This window comes from Eleutherodactylus coqui, chromosome 1, assembly GCF_035609145.1.
Source record: "Eleutherodactylus coqui strain aEleCoq1 chromosome 1, aEleCoq1.hap1, whole genome shotgun sequence".
In the NCBI taxonomy this organism is placed as follows: Eukaryota; Metazoa; Chordata; class Amphibia; order Anura; family Eleutherodactylidae; genus Eleutherodactylus; species Eleutherodactylus coqui.
The window spans coordinates 11,763,869-11,780,295 of NC_089837.1; the positions used below are offsets into that span (position 1 = coordinate 11,763,869).

The window sequence follows — 16,427 nt, forward strand, 5'->3', positions numbered from 1 at the left end:
CAAGCCAAGATGGCTCATAAAATGGGACAAATCTGGCCCGGAAGGAATTTTCCATTCTCCTAAGGGAGAGTGCCTGCAAGAAATTTGCCTGTTTGGCTACCTCTGCTGATTCCTTGAGCCTAACATCAAAGTGTTCAGCTGTGGTGGTATCTAGCCAGTATTTCCAATCAGCCAGATATGCCTGCTGAGAGTTTAAGTAGAATGGTAGAAAACTCATTGGCGCCAGGGCTGAAATACTTCTGCTGGGCGTCAGGGATGTTAAGTATTGATTAAAGACTTTTAATGTGCCTCTGGTCAAGGGGCTTATATTCTGTTGTTGGAGAGATTTGCTGGTCGGGCCCCAGAGGCTCCCCAGGAGTCGAGGTCCCAGTAGGTCTCGTTTTATTGCAATATGTAAGGGATTATCTTTTAATCTAGCCAGCTGTAGCCATCTGTTCAGATGTATCGCCCTATAATAAAGCAAGAGATCCGGAAGGCCTATACCACCGTGTATGGGTTTTTGAATCAGTAATATGTGGGGCAGTCGTGCTTTACTTCTGTCCCATAGAAAACGTGTAAAATATTGTTTGATTTTAGTAAAGAAGGCTTGTGGGGTGTTCATGGGGATTGTCTGTAATACATATAATATTTTAGGCATTACATAAGCCTTCAGGTAAATCTTTCTGCCCATCCACGATACAAAGGGGATTTTGGTTGTCTCCAGTTGGCCACGGATCTTAATAAGTAGTGGTTCGAGGTTGGCAGTGTACAGGTCCTGCAAGGATCTTGGGAGCATAATGCCCAGATATTTTAAATATTTATCTGGCCACTTAAAGGGGGCTAGTTTTGGAAGGTCCACCAAGTCTGACTTTGGGGCGGAAATGTTCAGGATCTCAGATTTAGCATAGTTTATTTTAAAATTTGAGGCAATACCAAATTGGTTGAATATTCCCAGTATTTGGGGCAGAGCCAATTTTGGATTAGAGATTATTAGTAAAAGGTCATTGGCGAATGCTGCGGTCTTATGTATATAGCCACCTGCATCTATACCTCTTATCTCCTTGGTCTGTCTTATTTTTTGTATTAATGTTTCCATAACAAGGATGAATAGGGAGGGGGAGAGCGGGCATCCCTGTCTTGTTCCATTAAAAATACAGAAAATGGGAGAGAGGGTGCCATTAATTCTAAGTTGCACAGAGGGGAATTTGTATAGTGTGAGTATGGCTTGGATAAAGAGGGATGGGAAACCGAATCTGGTAAGTGTAGTCTCCATGTAAGGCCAGCTGTCAAATGCCTTTTCGGCATCGGTACCCAACAGAGTCATTGGAAGCCCATGGGACTTTGCGTGGTGTATTAGGTTATTTAACCGTGAGGTATTGTGTTTGCCCTCTCGTGACTTAACAAAACCCACTTGCTCTGGACCTTTCATTTAAGTAGGAGGTGTCGCATTCTATATTCACATCAGCGTTAAGTAGGGAAATTGGCCGATAGCTGCCACATTCCTTGCTTTCTTTGCCTTCTTTGGGAATGAGAGAGATATGGGCCATCAGAGTTTGCTCTGTAAATTGCTCGCCATTCAGAAGAGAGTTACACAACGTCAGGAATCTCAGAACCAGTACCACTCGGATTTTTTTTATAGTAGCTGGTTGGCAAACCATCAGGGCCAGGTGCCTTCCCACTGTCTATGGAAGATAGCACCTCCAAAATTTCATCTCTGGTAAATGGTTGGGTCAGGAGGTGTTTATCCTCGTCAGTGAGCGACGGGAGCTCAATCTAATCCAGGAAACTGGATGTTAGAGTTTCTGCATCTGGATGTCCAGGGAGGTCGTGCAGGGACAAATTCTTTCGTGATTTCATCTATTTTAGAGACTACTCCTTGGCTGGGGGATTTAACTGATTCTATAAACATTTTTCCTTTTAGTTTTTTTTAGCAGGGCAGACATGACTTTAGAGCCTCTGTCTCCGTGCATGTAATATTTGAAAGAGCTCCTCTGGTACAGCCTCGCAGAACATTTATTAAGTAAATTTTTGAGATCCCTCCATCGCTCTCCGAGTTCCTCTTGAACCCCGGCCGCCCCCGAGAGTTTACTTATTCTTTCCATCGTACAGATCTGTGCAAGTAAAGAACTTAGATCAGCATTTTGCTGTTTTTTTTTTCCATTTAGCTCCCAGAGCAATGAGTTCACCTCTGATGAAGGCCTTATGGGTCTCCCATAAAATAGCTGGCGAGATTCCTAGTGTGTCATTTCTCTCAAAAAAATCTTTTAAGACATTATTTAGTTGGGCCTGGTGCTGTGAAGAGTCTAGTAAGGTTTCATTTAGTGTCCAGGACAAAAGGCGCGGAGGGATACTATTGATCTCTAGCGAGAAAGATACTGGTGCATGGTCTGACTGTGTAATAGAACCTATTTGTGGGTTACTCGTCTGTGGGAGAAACCTGATATTGATAAAAAAAATAGTCTAGCCTGTGATAAGATTTATGTAGAGGTGAGTAGAAAGAATAGTCTCTACCATCAGGGTGGTGTCTTCTCCAAATATCTATAAGACTGAGATCTGCTAAATAGCTTTTTAATTTACTAAGTCCTTTTTAAGAAATAGAGGACTTTCCATTTGAGGTGTCCATTAGAGGGCTTAGTGCTAGGTTTAAGTCTCCTCCCACTATCACTATCCCCTCCACAAACATGTTCAGTCGTTCCAGTATTTGCAGCAGCCATTGGATTTGTCCTTGGTTAGGGGCATATAGGTTGGCTATCGTTACCAATGTATGTGCAATAGTGTATTTGGTGAGGAGAAACCTACCCTCTGGGTCTGACTGTGTGACTATATGGTTAAAGGGAGTGTTCTTATGTAGGGCAATGCTCACACCTCTTGAAGACGAGTCTGACTGAGCACTGTGATACCATTTGTCATATTGACGATGTTTATGCAGGTCAGGTATATTCTTACGTTTAAAATGTGTCTCTTGGAGAAGGAGTATATCATAATTAGATTTCTTTAATAGAGATAGTATCTAGGGATGAGCGAGTATACTCGCTAAGGCACTACTCGCTCGAGTAATGTGCCTTAGCCGAGTATCTCCCCGCTCGTCCCGAAAGATTCAGGTGCCGCCGCGGGGCGGGGAGCTGCGGGGGAGAGCAGGGAGGAACGGAGGGGAGATCTCTCTCTCCCTCTCTCCCGCCCACTCTGCCCCGCTCCCCGCCGCAACTCACCAGTCAGCTGCGGCCGCCCCTGAATCTTTAGGGACGAGGAGGGAGATACTCGGCTAAGGCACATTACTCGAGCAAGTAGTGCCTTAGCGAGTATACTCGCTCATCCCTAATAGTATCTGACCTCTTTTCCTGGGCTCATTCAGTCCTTTGACATTGTATGAGACCAGGGAAATGGGCCTGGGGACAGAACCACTAGCCATAATATTAACACCCATAAGGGATTTTCTTCTTCCCTGATCCTGACGCATGGGTGGCAGCCACTTGGCCTCTTAAGGAGACCGTTTGTAACATTTTCAAAAATCTATAACACAGTAAAAAAAACACGAGAAACAGATTTATGCAATCAATGCAAGTTTCCTTCAGCAGAGTCATGTCCACACCGAAGGAGGAAACAAAGGTTACAAGAACCCTTTGATATTATATAATTGGTTACTAGGTGGGAAAAAACAGGTAAGGAGAGAAGAGGGGGGAGCAGGGGGAGGAGAGGAGGGGGAAGGGTAGGGGAGAGGAGGGGGAAATTAAGACCAACTATAAAGTTCGAGGTCGGGCCAATTCCCACTGTGCGGGAGTTGTAATAGTTGGTAAGTCTCCAATGTCCTGGATAGCAGCCCAATCTGGAATTCTCAAATCCTCTGTTCCCAAAGCCTCATATATGTCTGAAAGGTCAGCGTGTTTCCGGATTTGAAATATTTTTCCTTCAGTTGCAAACGCTAAGCCGAATGGGAAGAGCCACTTGTATGGTATCTCTTTGTTCCTGAGGACTTCTGTCAGGGGTCTTAGGACATTCCTTTTAGGGAGGGTGGTTCTGGCCTGGTCTTGGAAAATTGAGACTTTGGCTCCTTCCAGTAATAGTTCTCCATAGGTTTTGCTTCTTCTCAGGATGTCGTCTCTGACTTTGGAAGTAAGCAGCCTGTAGATTATATCTCTGGGTGGTTCATCTTGCCTGGGTCTTGGTCTTAGCGCCCTGTGTGCTCTTTCTATGATGATCTCCTCTGGGTAGTTGTCACCTAGCAGTGTGATAAAGAGCTCCCCTATTGCTCCAATGATGGACTCCGGTAGGATGGATTTAGGGACACCTTTAATTCGGTTGTTTCTCCTCCCTCGATTCTCTTGATCTTCCAGCCAGTCGGCAATTCGATTTAGAAGGCCTTGACAGGTTGTGAGAGATGAGGTAGCGGCTGTGGTGTAGGTCACCAGCTTCTCTTGTGTTGTTTCCAGCTGCTCCACTCTCCCTCCTATCTGTCTCATCTCCTGTCTAAAGTCCTGTATTTCTCTCATGAGAGGCTCCAGCGCTCTGGTGAGGAAGTCTTTAGTGATGGGCAGCTCTGTGTTACTTGCAGGGTCATCATCCTCATTTGCTAGTTTTGTCTGCCCTGGTGTTGAAGGTCATCAGTGTGGATTTTTTTCACAGAGGATGGCATCTGATGTGCTGAGGGTGCTGAGGGAAGTGGCTGTGTTTTTTTCACAAAGTTGTCTATATTTCCAGATTTGCTGGTAGCGGCCACATCCCTATTTTTGTTAGGACCAATCTTGACCATCTTGAGTGGCGAAAGTTAAATCCTTTATAATTTGTTGACCTGGGATTCTCTGTTAGCCCTATACTGCTGCTAGTTGATAGAGGAGGGGGGTGGGAGTGGGGGGTTTGCCTGGTAAGTTGCTAATAAAATGTCTCCTCCATGTTGGTCATGGGGCTCTCCCCCATATTACTTCTGGGAGGGCAGGGGCATTTTTATGTTTTCTATAATAGTGGTAGGGTGTCCTGGCATGGAGTTGCGCTGACTTTCTCTTAATCTGAATCCTCAGTAGTTTCTTTTGTCAGAGTAATATTAGATATTAGTTAAGGGAGTATTGTTAGTGTTTTGGGGAGTATTTAGTGTGTTTTCCTGCGTAAGTCCACTGTGTTTCTCTTAAAGGTTTTGTTTGGGCAATTGTAGCTCGGCCCTCTGCAACTCCCCCTGGCTGGTCAAACTCCTGTTAACAACTTCTTCTGCTCCTCTGAGGCTGAAGCTGAGGCAGAGTAGGAGAAGGAGCAGTCTATATAATAGAAATGAGAATTTGCTGATACAGTGTGCTTTTCACTTTGGGCACCAGAGCATTTTATCTCCACTAGTGGGGAGATGAACTGCAGCAAAGTCTCTCTCTGAGGCAGTGGGGATGTAATAGTTAATCCATGGTGTTCACTTGTGTCTCAGAGTAGGGTGAGAAAGATATCTGCTCCCTGCTGGCAGGCCCCCTGTGTGCAGTGAATAAATGAATAAATGACTCCCCTTGCTCAGCCCTATGCTGGCACTCCTGAGTGCAATTAATGAATTATAAGTCACTTCTTCAGCTCAGATGCCGCTTATTGCAGCTGTAATTGCTGACAAGCTGCAGCACACAGTCACACACACTCTGGCTGTTGGCTGGAGTCCTCTCTCCTCTCCACGTGGCAGCCCGGTCAGTCGGCCCCGCCACCTCCTCTGCTCTTTCCTTGATTTGTGTCCCCCGGCTTCAGTGAGAGCAGCTCCTCTGGAGGCAGTTTTACTGCCTGTTTCTTCCACTGTTCACAACCACATGCAGGCAGGCTGTATGTGCTTGTTTGTTGGTGCAGGGATAGCAGGTTACCGGAGCTGCTCAACTGTGTGTCTCTACAGCATGGCACAGGAACCGGAAGTCAATTAACATGGTTATTGATGCCGAATTCGGCGAGAGGTAAATAGTCTGCACACTGAAACTGATAGTCCGAAACAAAAAGTCGTAGGTACTGGATTAATTCTTGATTGATGCGTTCCATTTGTCCATTAGACTCAGGATGGAGAGCCGAAGAAAAAGACAAATTAACATTTAAGTTTTTACAGAAAGCCGACCAGAAGTGGGCGACAAACTGTACCCCTCTATCGGAGACAATATCCTCTGAAGTCCCATGTAGCCAAACAACCACCTTGATAAATATTTCTGATAAATATTTGGCATTAAGCAACTTGCAAAGAGGAACGAAATGTGACATCTTGGTGAAACGATCAACTATAACCCAAATACCCGTGTTCCCACCCAAGGGAGGCAAATAAGTTATAACGTCTATGGACAGAAGGGACCATGGCCTGGATGGAATGGGAAGGGGGGAAGAGGGCCTTCAGGATGTCACCTGAGACTCTTCCCCCTGGCGCAAACTGGGCATGCCATTACAAATGAGTGGACCTCTCTAGCCATATGAGGCCACTAGGCCACTAAGAGTAGTTACTTAGTTCCCTTGATACAAGGGTGACCAGCTAGGACTGATGCATGCGTCTCCTCTAACACTTTCAACCTTAATGGCAAGGGAACAAAAAATTTGCCTTCCGGAAGGGCTTTAGGGGCTGATTGCTCAGCAACGTGTATTAGAGATGAAAGGCCAGAGGAGACAGCAACAAGAACCACCCCGGGGAGAGAATAGTTTCAGGCTCAGATTCAGTAGGTTCCAAGGTACTAAAACTCCTGGACAAGACATCCATCTTAACGTTTTTCAAGCTAGGTTGGTAAGTAACTAAAGTTGAAGCGTGAAAAGAACAAGGCCCAATGGGCTTGCCGAGCATTCCACCTCTTAGCTGAGTCTAAATAAATGAGATTTTTATGGCCAGTAAGCACTGTGATCTCATGGCGTGCTCCTCCCATAAAATGCCTCCATTCCTCAAATGCCCGCTTAATAGCAAGTAATTCCCAGTTACCTATGTTGTAATTTTGTTCGGTAGATGAGAATTTCAGTGAAAAGTTGGCACATAGTCTGAGATTTATGAGTGTTGAGGAACCTTGTGACAGTACCGCTCCAACACCTAACTTGAAGGCATCTACCTCCACCACAAATGGACAGGTTAGGTCAGATTGAATGAAGACAGGCATAGAGGAGAAGGCAGTCTTCAGGGTGGAGAAAGCGGCAAGTACATCAGAGGACCAGGTACTCACATCAACCCTCTTTCTGGTGAGATCCGTTAAAGGCTTAGCCACCACGGAGAAGTTCTTTATAAATTCACGGTAGTAAATATTGTCCTATGAAGAATGGTTAAAGGATCTGGGAATGTTTAGCTTGCAAAAAAGAAGGCTGAGAGGAGACCTAATAGCGGTCTACAAATATCTGAAGGGCTGTCATACTGCAGAGGCATCAGCCCTATTCTCTTTTGCACAAGGAAAGACTAGAAGCAATGGGATAAAACTGAAAGGGAGTAGACACAAGTTAGATATTAGAAAAAAACTTTCTGACAGTGAGGGGGATCAATGAGTAATGGAACAGGTTACCACGGAAGGTGGTGAGTTCTCCTTCAATGGAAATTTTCAAACAAAGGCTGGACAAATATCTGTCTGGGATGATTTTGTAAATCCTGCACTGAGCAGGGGGTCGGACCAGATGACCCTGGAGGTCCCTTCCAACTCTACCATTCTATGATTCTAGTAGTTAGCAAATCCCAGGAAGTGTTGTAATGCCTTTAAAGTGACTGGCTGAGCCCATTCCGTGATGGCTTTAACCTTAAAGGGGTTGTCCCGCGGCAGCAAGTGGGGTTATACACTTCTGTATGGCCATATTAATGCACTTTGTAATATACATCGTGCATTAAATATGAGCCATACAGAAGTTATTCACTTACCTGCTCCGTTGCTAGCGTCCCCGTCGCCATGGTGCCGTCTAATTTCAGCATCTAATCGCCCGATTAGACGCGCTTGCGCAGATGAGTCTTTTCCCTTCGGCTCGGCAGCAGCGGCGTTCTGGCTCCGACCCTTGTACGCGTCATCGCGTAGCTCCGCCCCATCACATGTGCTGATTCCAGCCAATCAGGAGGGCGATTAGATGCTGAAATTATACGGCACCATGGCTACGGGGACGCTAGCAACGGAGCAGGTAAGTGAATAACTTCTGTATGGCTCATATTTAATGCACGATGTATATTACAAAGTGCATTAATATGGCCATACAGAAGTGCATAACCCCACTTGCTGCCGCGGGACAACCCCTTTAATTGTATCAATCTGAATATCACAAGGAGTAATGATATACTCCAAGAAGGATATTTTCTGGACGACAAAAACACATTTCCCAAACTTAGCGAAAAACTTGTTTGCTCTAAGACGAGTCAGTACAGTTTGTAAACAGGCACAGTGTGTTTCCCAGTCAGAGGAAAAGATCAAGATGTCATCCAGGTAAAGCACAATGAAGACACATATGACATCCTGGAAAATGGTGTTCATGAACCCTTGAAAAACAACAAGTGCATTGCATAAGCCAAATGCTAAACAAGATATTCAAAGTGTTCAATAGCTGTATTAAAGGCTGTTTTCACTCACCCCTTTCTCGTATGCGGATTAGGTTATAGGCTCCTCTCAAGTCAAGCTTAGAGAACCACTGGGCGGTTATCTTGTTGAGTTCCCTGTAGTCAATACACAGTCGGATGAAAAAGTCTGACCTTCTTTGGGCCAGTGTTGCTGTCAGGGAACTGGGGTCCTGTACTTGTAGTCCCTAAAAGCTGCCCGCAACCCCTGACCCTACCTACTTGCCTCCCTGGGCTAAGCCCCAGAGCGATGACTGGGCGACGGTCCATAGACTCTCTAGGGAAGCGGGAAAAGGGGTCAGACTACAAACTGACACTGAGACAAACAAACACAGAGGCAAATCTGGGTCAGCAACAGGAAGGTACGCGGTAGAAGGTGTCAGGTGAAGGCGAAGTCAGGGTCAAGCAAATAGTCAAACAGGGAGACAGGCAATCCAAAGACCATGAGTGCAGCAGAAGACCTAACTAACACTGGCAATGCTGAAAGGAACAGAGGCGTTGAAATGCTGTCAGAGCTCCCGCCCCAGTGTAGTAGACATGATATTTAGTTAGCATAAAATGTCTATTGATTTATATAAACTACATGTATTAGGCAGCTGTAGTGATTTACCTCTGTAGAGGCTAATGGCTGCACAATCTCATTATGGTAATTGCTGGACCAAGGCTTGGCAAAAGATGTGTGCTATAATGTTAGCCTAATGTAAAATTTCAGTTCAGCCCCAGGAAGGGGGACTCAGTTGGCTGGAGACCCAATAATTATGCTCATGGACCATATATGTAATATGTTATATGCCCATAAAGGGCAGGTATTACGTGTTTTAATACAACTGAGGCTCTGAGTATTGTATGCTCAGATCCAGTTTTGACTTGAGACTAATATCTTGCCTCTGACTCGGCTAGTGTGCGCATACTATATTACACAATTAGGAAGCTACAGAATACCCTGAAACCTGCTGGAGAAAAAAACATAATCCAGTTCACCAGCAGCTGATTGGGGCGGGGAGCCTGACAGCAGCAGAGTTCAATCACCAAGGCTCTGGGGAACCTGCCCCTAGCCTTTCTAAACAGACGGAGACCAAGAACATATGCCTGGTCATCATGGTGATGGGGACACGGCACAGGGCAGCACCCATCGTGTCCTAGTAAGCCAGCTGTGAGAAGGATTGCGGCAGCCAGGGGAGGTTAAAAATGAAAAAAAACAAAAACATTTTTTCTTTTTGCACATATTACAAATAGAAAAAACGTTAAAAATGTACGTGAAAAATGTATTAAAAATAGCTGCTATTTGAAAAAAAAACATTCAGACAAAAATAATCTTGGCAGTTCAGATAAAAAAATGGGGCCATAAAACCACCTCATAGGTAAAATCGTTAAAAAATGTCTAGTCCTTTATGACTGAAACACTGTGGTCTATATAGGGTTAAATACTATACCTTTTAGGAGGGGTTCGGCTTTGTTGAGTGTAGACTGTAGAATACAGTGGTATTCTACAGCCTACACTCAACAAAGCCGAACCCCTCCTAAAAGGTACAGTGTTTAACCCTATATAGACCACAGTGTTTCAGTTTTATATATATACAGTGCAGGTTAAGGAAGTAGTAAGAGTTCTCACTTTTATTAGCCCAGGAAGCAATTTGAGTCTGAACAAGCAGTATTGATATTGCATTCAGCAAGCACATCACAAGCTGAGACCTCTTCTGATGAAAAAGACTGTGTTGCTATACATCCTCTGTTACCCATTGGCCCTAAAGAGTAAACAATAAGTTATACAGAAAACTTGTGGTCCTTGATTGATTTGACCTTTGAATCACAGGTGCTACAACTCTGCTGAGTACCAGATGGGATGTTCTACAGGTCTACCACATCCTTCCTGCTGGATTCCAGTGTAGTGCGCTTCTTTCTTAACCCTCCTTGTGAATCGACCTTGGGTGTAGTGATGCCCAATCTAGCTGAGGAGGCCCTCTATCTGAAAGCCTCTGGGGATCAATCCTCCGTACCTGTTCTGAACTTTGCATGTGGCATCATCAACCACATCAGTCCCCTGGAAGAAACTAGGGACAATCCTGTTACTGAAACAGCAGAGGCAGAAGCAGTACCGACTATGCTTCTGGCAGTACTGACCCCTGCTGTGCCCGTTTAGTCATAGGTGGATATTTGGCTGAGATGACATAACACAACAGGATGAAAGGTCTAAGCAGGCAATGATTGAAAAGCCCACTCCCAGGAGGGAGGCTCCTAACTGGCAACAGGACAATGTTTTCCCAGAAAGTAAACAACCCCAGTGTTCTCATGCTAGTGATCTGTCCATGAATACTAAACTTTGGTACCGAATGCCAGATACCCTCCATGAATAGGTGTAATAAAGCGAGTTATACAGCAAATATGCTGCGACTCATCTGTGTACCAGGTAGAATGCTCTACAGGTCTACCACATGCAGCCGGATTCCAGTCTAGAGCACTTCTTTGTTAACCTTGCAGTGAACTTCCCTTGGTTATAATGATGTCCAATCTAGCTCAGGAGGACCTGCATCTGGAACCCTCCGAGACTGATCTTCTGTACCTGTTCTTAACTTTGCATAGCAAACAACTGATCGCCAAGGATCTGTGGAGACAGACCTCTGCTAATCTGTTACTGATGGCCTATCCTGCAATAGGCCATTAATAGTTTACGACTGGACTACCCCTTTAATGAGCAATTGCTGCAGAGCCAGAGAGAAGAGCTAACTCCTACTAAACTACTGCTAGATGCTGTCACATAGCAGAAGCAGGATTGCAGAAAGAGCAGCAGGGCCAAAGTAGTCAACAGGATCTGATGGATACATGATCAAATGACTATCAAATGCATTGGCCAGAATGGCTGCTACGATGTAAAGTGGTGAGGCCAATTCATGGCACTACCTGGCTGAATCCTGGATCCCAGTGAATCTCGCTGTCATTTATATGAAATTGTCCGTCCTTATCTTGATAATATCCGACTTGTTTTATCTTGTCGGTTTGGTTCAAAACAAACATGTTTAAGAGATCAAAACTTGCAGGAGAATTTCCTTCATGATCAAAGTAAACTGACTCTCCACCAGGAGTGGTGAAATTAATGTTCTTCAGGTATCGGTTGACCTGCAGAAAATGTGGAACAGAACAAGATCAGTGGTGGCCGATGATGGTGAATGATTGGTGGGGATTATAATGATGAAGATGATGGTTGATGGGATTTTCTCTTCCACTATTAGATAATTCTAGTGTTAATGTTTCTTATTACATCACTGCAGTCACAACATTGGTCGGATTTAGCACCTACCTCACATAAGTGGAAGAGCTGGTTGGATATACAAGACTTAAAGTGACCTGGACATTTACTTAGAAATAAATCTTGTAATGCAGAAGCCACAGCATAAACCGCAGAGTAGACACTAAAGGTATAGCGGAAATTATTCACATCGTACTTGGAGGGATCCACATTATTGAGGCTCTCTGTCTCATTACATGGTCTGCAGGAAGCATACAAAGAAAGGATAATACAGCAATCAAAGTAGTCGTACCAAATATTATGTGTCAGTATTCCTGGGTATTTGTAAGGACCCACAGCCAGGAGATAATCCTTCAGTCCCGGAATGTTCCTTCTATGTTGAGTAATCTGGAGTGAGCGTCTCAAAAGATCATTTTCCATATTTTGCCACGTAATGAATAATGAGGGAATGATAATAACTTTCCTACTCTTGTAGTCATCAATAGGCATCTGCTGGATAATCTGTAGACCATCTGAGCTGCCAAGAATTATGATAACATCACAGCTGATCTTATGCATCTTGTATAAATCTTTATTGAAGCTACAGTGACGTGTATCATCATTAAAAACATCCTGAAAAGCGACACATATTCCATTCCGTACCATGTGGCTGTAGAGCTCCATGCCGGCCCATTCACTAGTCTTATCATCTGCTCTAACAATCCCCACCCAGCTCCAACCAAAATGCTTCAGAAGGAGAACAATGGCCTCATACTGAGACTTCCCATCAGGGACTGTGCGGTAGAAATAAGGGAACTGGAGCTTATTACTGAAGATGGAATCCATCGCTCCATAGCTGATCTATAAGGGAAAATATATCAGGAACTATGACAAAAATTTAAAGTCAATGATGCTAATAGTACCACATTCCAAAATTCATGCAATCCTACACAATCCCTGACCACATGCATTACATCTGCACCATCCATATAATATTTCAGACAGTCGATGTTTAATATAATACTCTTGTTAAACAACTTTAATGAAGTTAAATAAACTCTATGAACTGAATACTCTATGAACTAAGCACAATTAATATCAGACGGAGATATCATTGGAATCATTTCGAATACAGCAGGTGTTTTTTCTTTGCTGATATGGCCTAAATCTTTTCCCATTTTACCCTTAATTGCTGTGAAGGCTATAAGCATAAAACTTATATATATATATATATAAAAGTTTTATGCTTATAGCCTTCACAGCAATTAAGGGTAAACTATCTGCCATCTCTGATTTGGAGCCTCACAGCATATTGATGGAACATTGAATTTCCCTAACATTAATTGGCGCCCAAGAAACGTGGGGCTTGAAGGAACAAGAGAAGCACCTACACCTCGAACCCCCCAGGACACAGATGGGATAAGGAGCCACTCGGAACCACGGATTGACAAAACTGCGCAGTAAGGTAGGGCTTTATCTTGCCTCAATCTATCCGTGCTTCTTGGCTGCTCCTTTCCTGTCCGAGGCGTAAGAAGTGCACGCCTCTTATAAATCTTCAAGCTTTTTAAGAATCCATATGATGGGCTGAATATGCTGTGCGGGTGTTCTTTAACTGTTATTGTTTTTATTTGTTACTTTGCGTGGTCAGTTTACAGAATATGAAACCCTCTTGCCGATCTCTGGAAGGCATGGTATAAGTTGTACCAGGGAAGCCTAAAGTTTGCAGGGGATAAAATCCCTGATGGGAGCCTCTTATATGTATAAGAGAAGTAGTAGAGACAGGGGAAAATAAACAGGGTTGGGAAGTACTGACACTTACAGACAGTGAGGAAGTACTGACACTTAAAAGAAGTAACTGACATGCAAATGTTTTTGTTTTTATGTGTGCCTGTTTATGCATGAGTGAGTGATTGAGATGAGCTGACCTGATCGACGGAACCTGACCTCCAGGGTGCAAATATAAATCTCTGTGTCCCGTGTTAAGAGGAACCCGATCAGTGACGATGAAGGCAGTCCCTAACAAGGCCATGATTCTGGACAGGAAAACCTGCAGTTCCGTTTGTATATTTCAATGGTCAGGGGATTGTTTTATATGTGTGAAAGAATAAAAATAATAGGCCTCTTGGTGTACATAAGCCGCCAGCCAATGGGAATACTGCTGATAGAGAGGATAAGATATGGAGACTGCAAGGAAAATAGTGAAACAAAGAGAAGGCAGGGATGCAGTAAGTAGAGGATATGAAGGGACAGGAATATTAGACACCCAGCATTGGGATAGGTTTGCAGAATGTCATGCTGGATGGGTTAAAGATAATGGACTACAGGAAATGTGGAATAGTTGGAAAAAGGCAAGTAAAGATATAGAAGAAGGTTTAACAGTGATAATAGTTGCTAACTAAAGCAATGAATATAAGTATGTGGGTGGAAATGGGCATAAGTTGTATTGTGTTTGTCATTGGATAACCTATAATGGACAAAGCATGTAAAAACCGTGGTACATAAGAGTTTTTCTTATATATGTGCTTTGTCCGCTGTCGGCAGTCCTACGTACAGTAAATACAACCCCAGTTTCTACTTCACATAATAAACTTATCAGTCCGTATAGGAATGAATAAAACCCCAGTGAGTGTGAATTTGCAGTTTTGTAAGGTGGGGCTAGTATATTACACTCTAGCTTAATTTTAAATAGACACAGGAGCCCAGGCTATTTGCACATAATAGAAGATGGTTATAGGCAGTGAAACCTGTTATACAGTTCTGCTATTTGTCTGGAGAAGTTTCTGTGTTCTATAGGAAATAAGTTAAATTCCAAAGGGTGGGGTAGTGTGCTATGGAGGGCCTACTTGTCTCTGAAGAAATGTGAATTGAGAATTCGTTATATTTGGCTGCACAGGAAGGGCCCGTATGTTGCATTATATGAAATATATACTGTTCAATGGCTGAAAATTAAGAAAATTCAAAGCACAGGTATATTATGCTCCCCCATTGCCGGGTCAGTTCCCTATCCACCTCCACCCCCTCCTCCATCTCAATTCCAACCGTCTACTCCTCCCCCACCCTATGCCAAGCCATCCACTCCAAGGTCAAACATTGGAGTGGAGGGATGGACCTGCTGGCATTGTGGACAACAAGACCCGGATTGGAGAGAGAGCTTCCCTACTTGCGGAGCTCCTCAGCACAAAAATGCATCCGGTGGCAGGAGCCCCCTTCTGTGTATGTGCGGTGGCAGCAGTACAAGTAATGGTTGACAAATCTTCTGAGTTGGTTCTGGAATACCCCTAGTGGTTTTCACACCTCATGACATCCAGAGTATACTCACTCTAGTACAACCTAAACATCTGTCTCTAGCTCATCAAATAAGGCTGCAATGTGCCTTGCTCATGCCCCGCCTAATATTTCTTTTCAATGGTGCACTATCTTGAACCCGGCTACTCTTCTCTAATCGAATATCCTGGTTCAAATGGGGGAGGGGGAGGGGGAGGCATAGGTGATCTAGCTATTACAGATCAGCTATTTTTTTTAAAAGGGACTGGACCTCTGTATCCTCAGGCTGCTCCTTCTTCCTCCCAGACCGGTCACTCCAGGAAAAGGAGAGATTCTGAACAGGCATACTTCCAAGAACTGTTCTCAGGTCCTTGCCCTGAGTCAGAAAAAATGGTTCATCAGCCACGTGAGGAGTTTGTCGTGACCGATGCCCAAAATTTGGACCTTTCACAGACTCAGGGTGATGAGGGTGGGGACTTCCTAGTAGTGTCTCAAGAGCTATTTGTGGATGATGATTATGATGAGACACAGATGTCTGTCAGTGACGTTGTTAAGGCAGTAAGTTTGAGGGAGGAGCAGACTGAGGAGTCAAAGGAAGAGCTGGTGGATGATGAGGTAACTTACCCCACCTGGGTTGTTAAGCCAACTGAAGACAGGACTTCAGAGTAGGAAGCAAGTGCTGCAGCAGAACAGGTTGGAAGAGGCAGTGGGGTGGCCAGGGGGAAAAGCAGGTCTAGAGCAAGTTATCCCCCAAATTTTCCCCACAGTCCTTGTCGCAGCAAGCTCCGTGCAGAGGGCTAGGTGTTTGAATGTCTGGAGACATATTGAGGAGAGTGTGGACGACCAACGAAACGTGGTGTGCAACCTGTGCCGCACCAAGATCAGCCGGGGAGCCACCACTACCAGCCTGACCACCACCAGTATGCGCAGGCATATGATGGCTAAGCACTCGACGACGTGGAACGAAGGCTATTCACCGCCTGCGGGTCACACCACTGCCTCTTCCCCTGTGTCACATCCTGTCACTGAGATCCAATCCCCCTTCCAGGACGCAGGCACGAGCATCTCTCGGCCTGCACCCACACCCTCAACTCCACGGTCCTCCACTGCCTCCACGCGTTCAGCTGTCGATAACCCAAGCATTGGAGCGCAGATGGAAATACATGGCCACCCACCTGCATGCACAATCTTTAAATGTGCATATTTCAAAACTACTCAGCCTGGAGATGCTGCCATATAGGCTAGTAGAAATGGAGGCCTTCCACAACCTGATGGCAGTGGGAGTCCCTCGCTACTCAGTCTTCAGCCGCCACTATTTTTCACCGGTGCGCCGTCCCCGCCCTACACCAGCATGTCCCACGGAACATTAACCATGCCCTCACCAACGTGGTTACTGGGAAGGTCCACTTAAGCACCGACACATGGACAAGTGCTGGTGGGCAGGGACACTACATCTCCTTGACGGCACATTGGGTGAAC

The 16,427-nt window shown here is 44.7% G+C and overlaps 1 protein-coding gene across 1 annotated transcript in view; it reads right to left on the reverse strand.

Annotated features, from left to right (window-relative positions):
- The window catches only part of LOC136610132 (vomeronasal type-2 receptor 26-like), a 102,406-nt gene that overhangs the window by 40,421 nt on the left and 45,558 nt on the right, over positions 1-16,427 (reverse strand). The window contains exons 3-4 of the mRNA XM_066589669.1: positions 11,757-12,545; positions 11,360-11,575 (exon numbers count right to left, since the gene is read on the reverse strand). Coding sequence (XP_066445766.1) covers positions 11,360-11,575; positions 11,757-12,545 — 1,005 coding nt within the window. The remainder of the gene's footprint in view (positions 1-11,359; positions 11,576-11,756; positions 12,546-16,427) is intronic.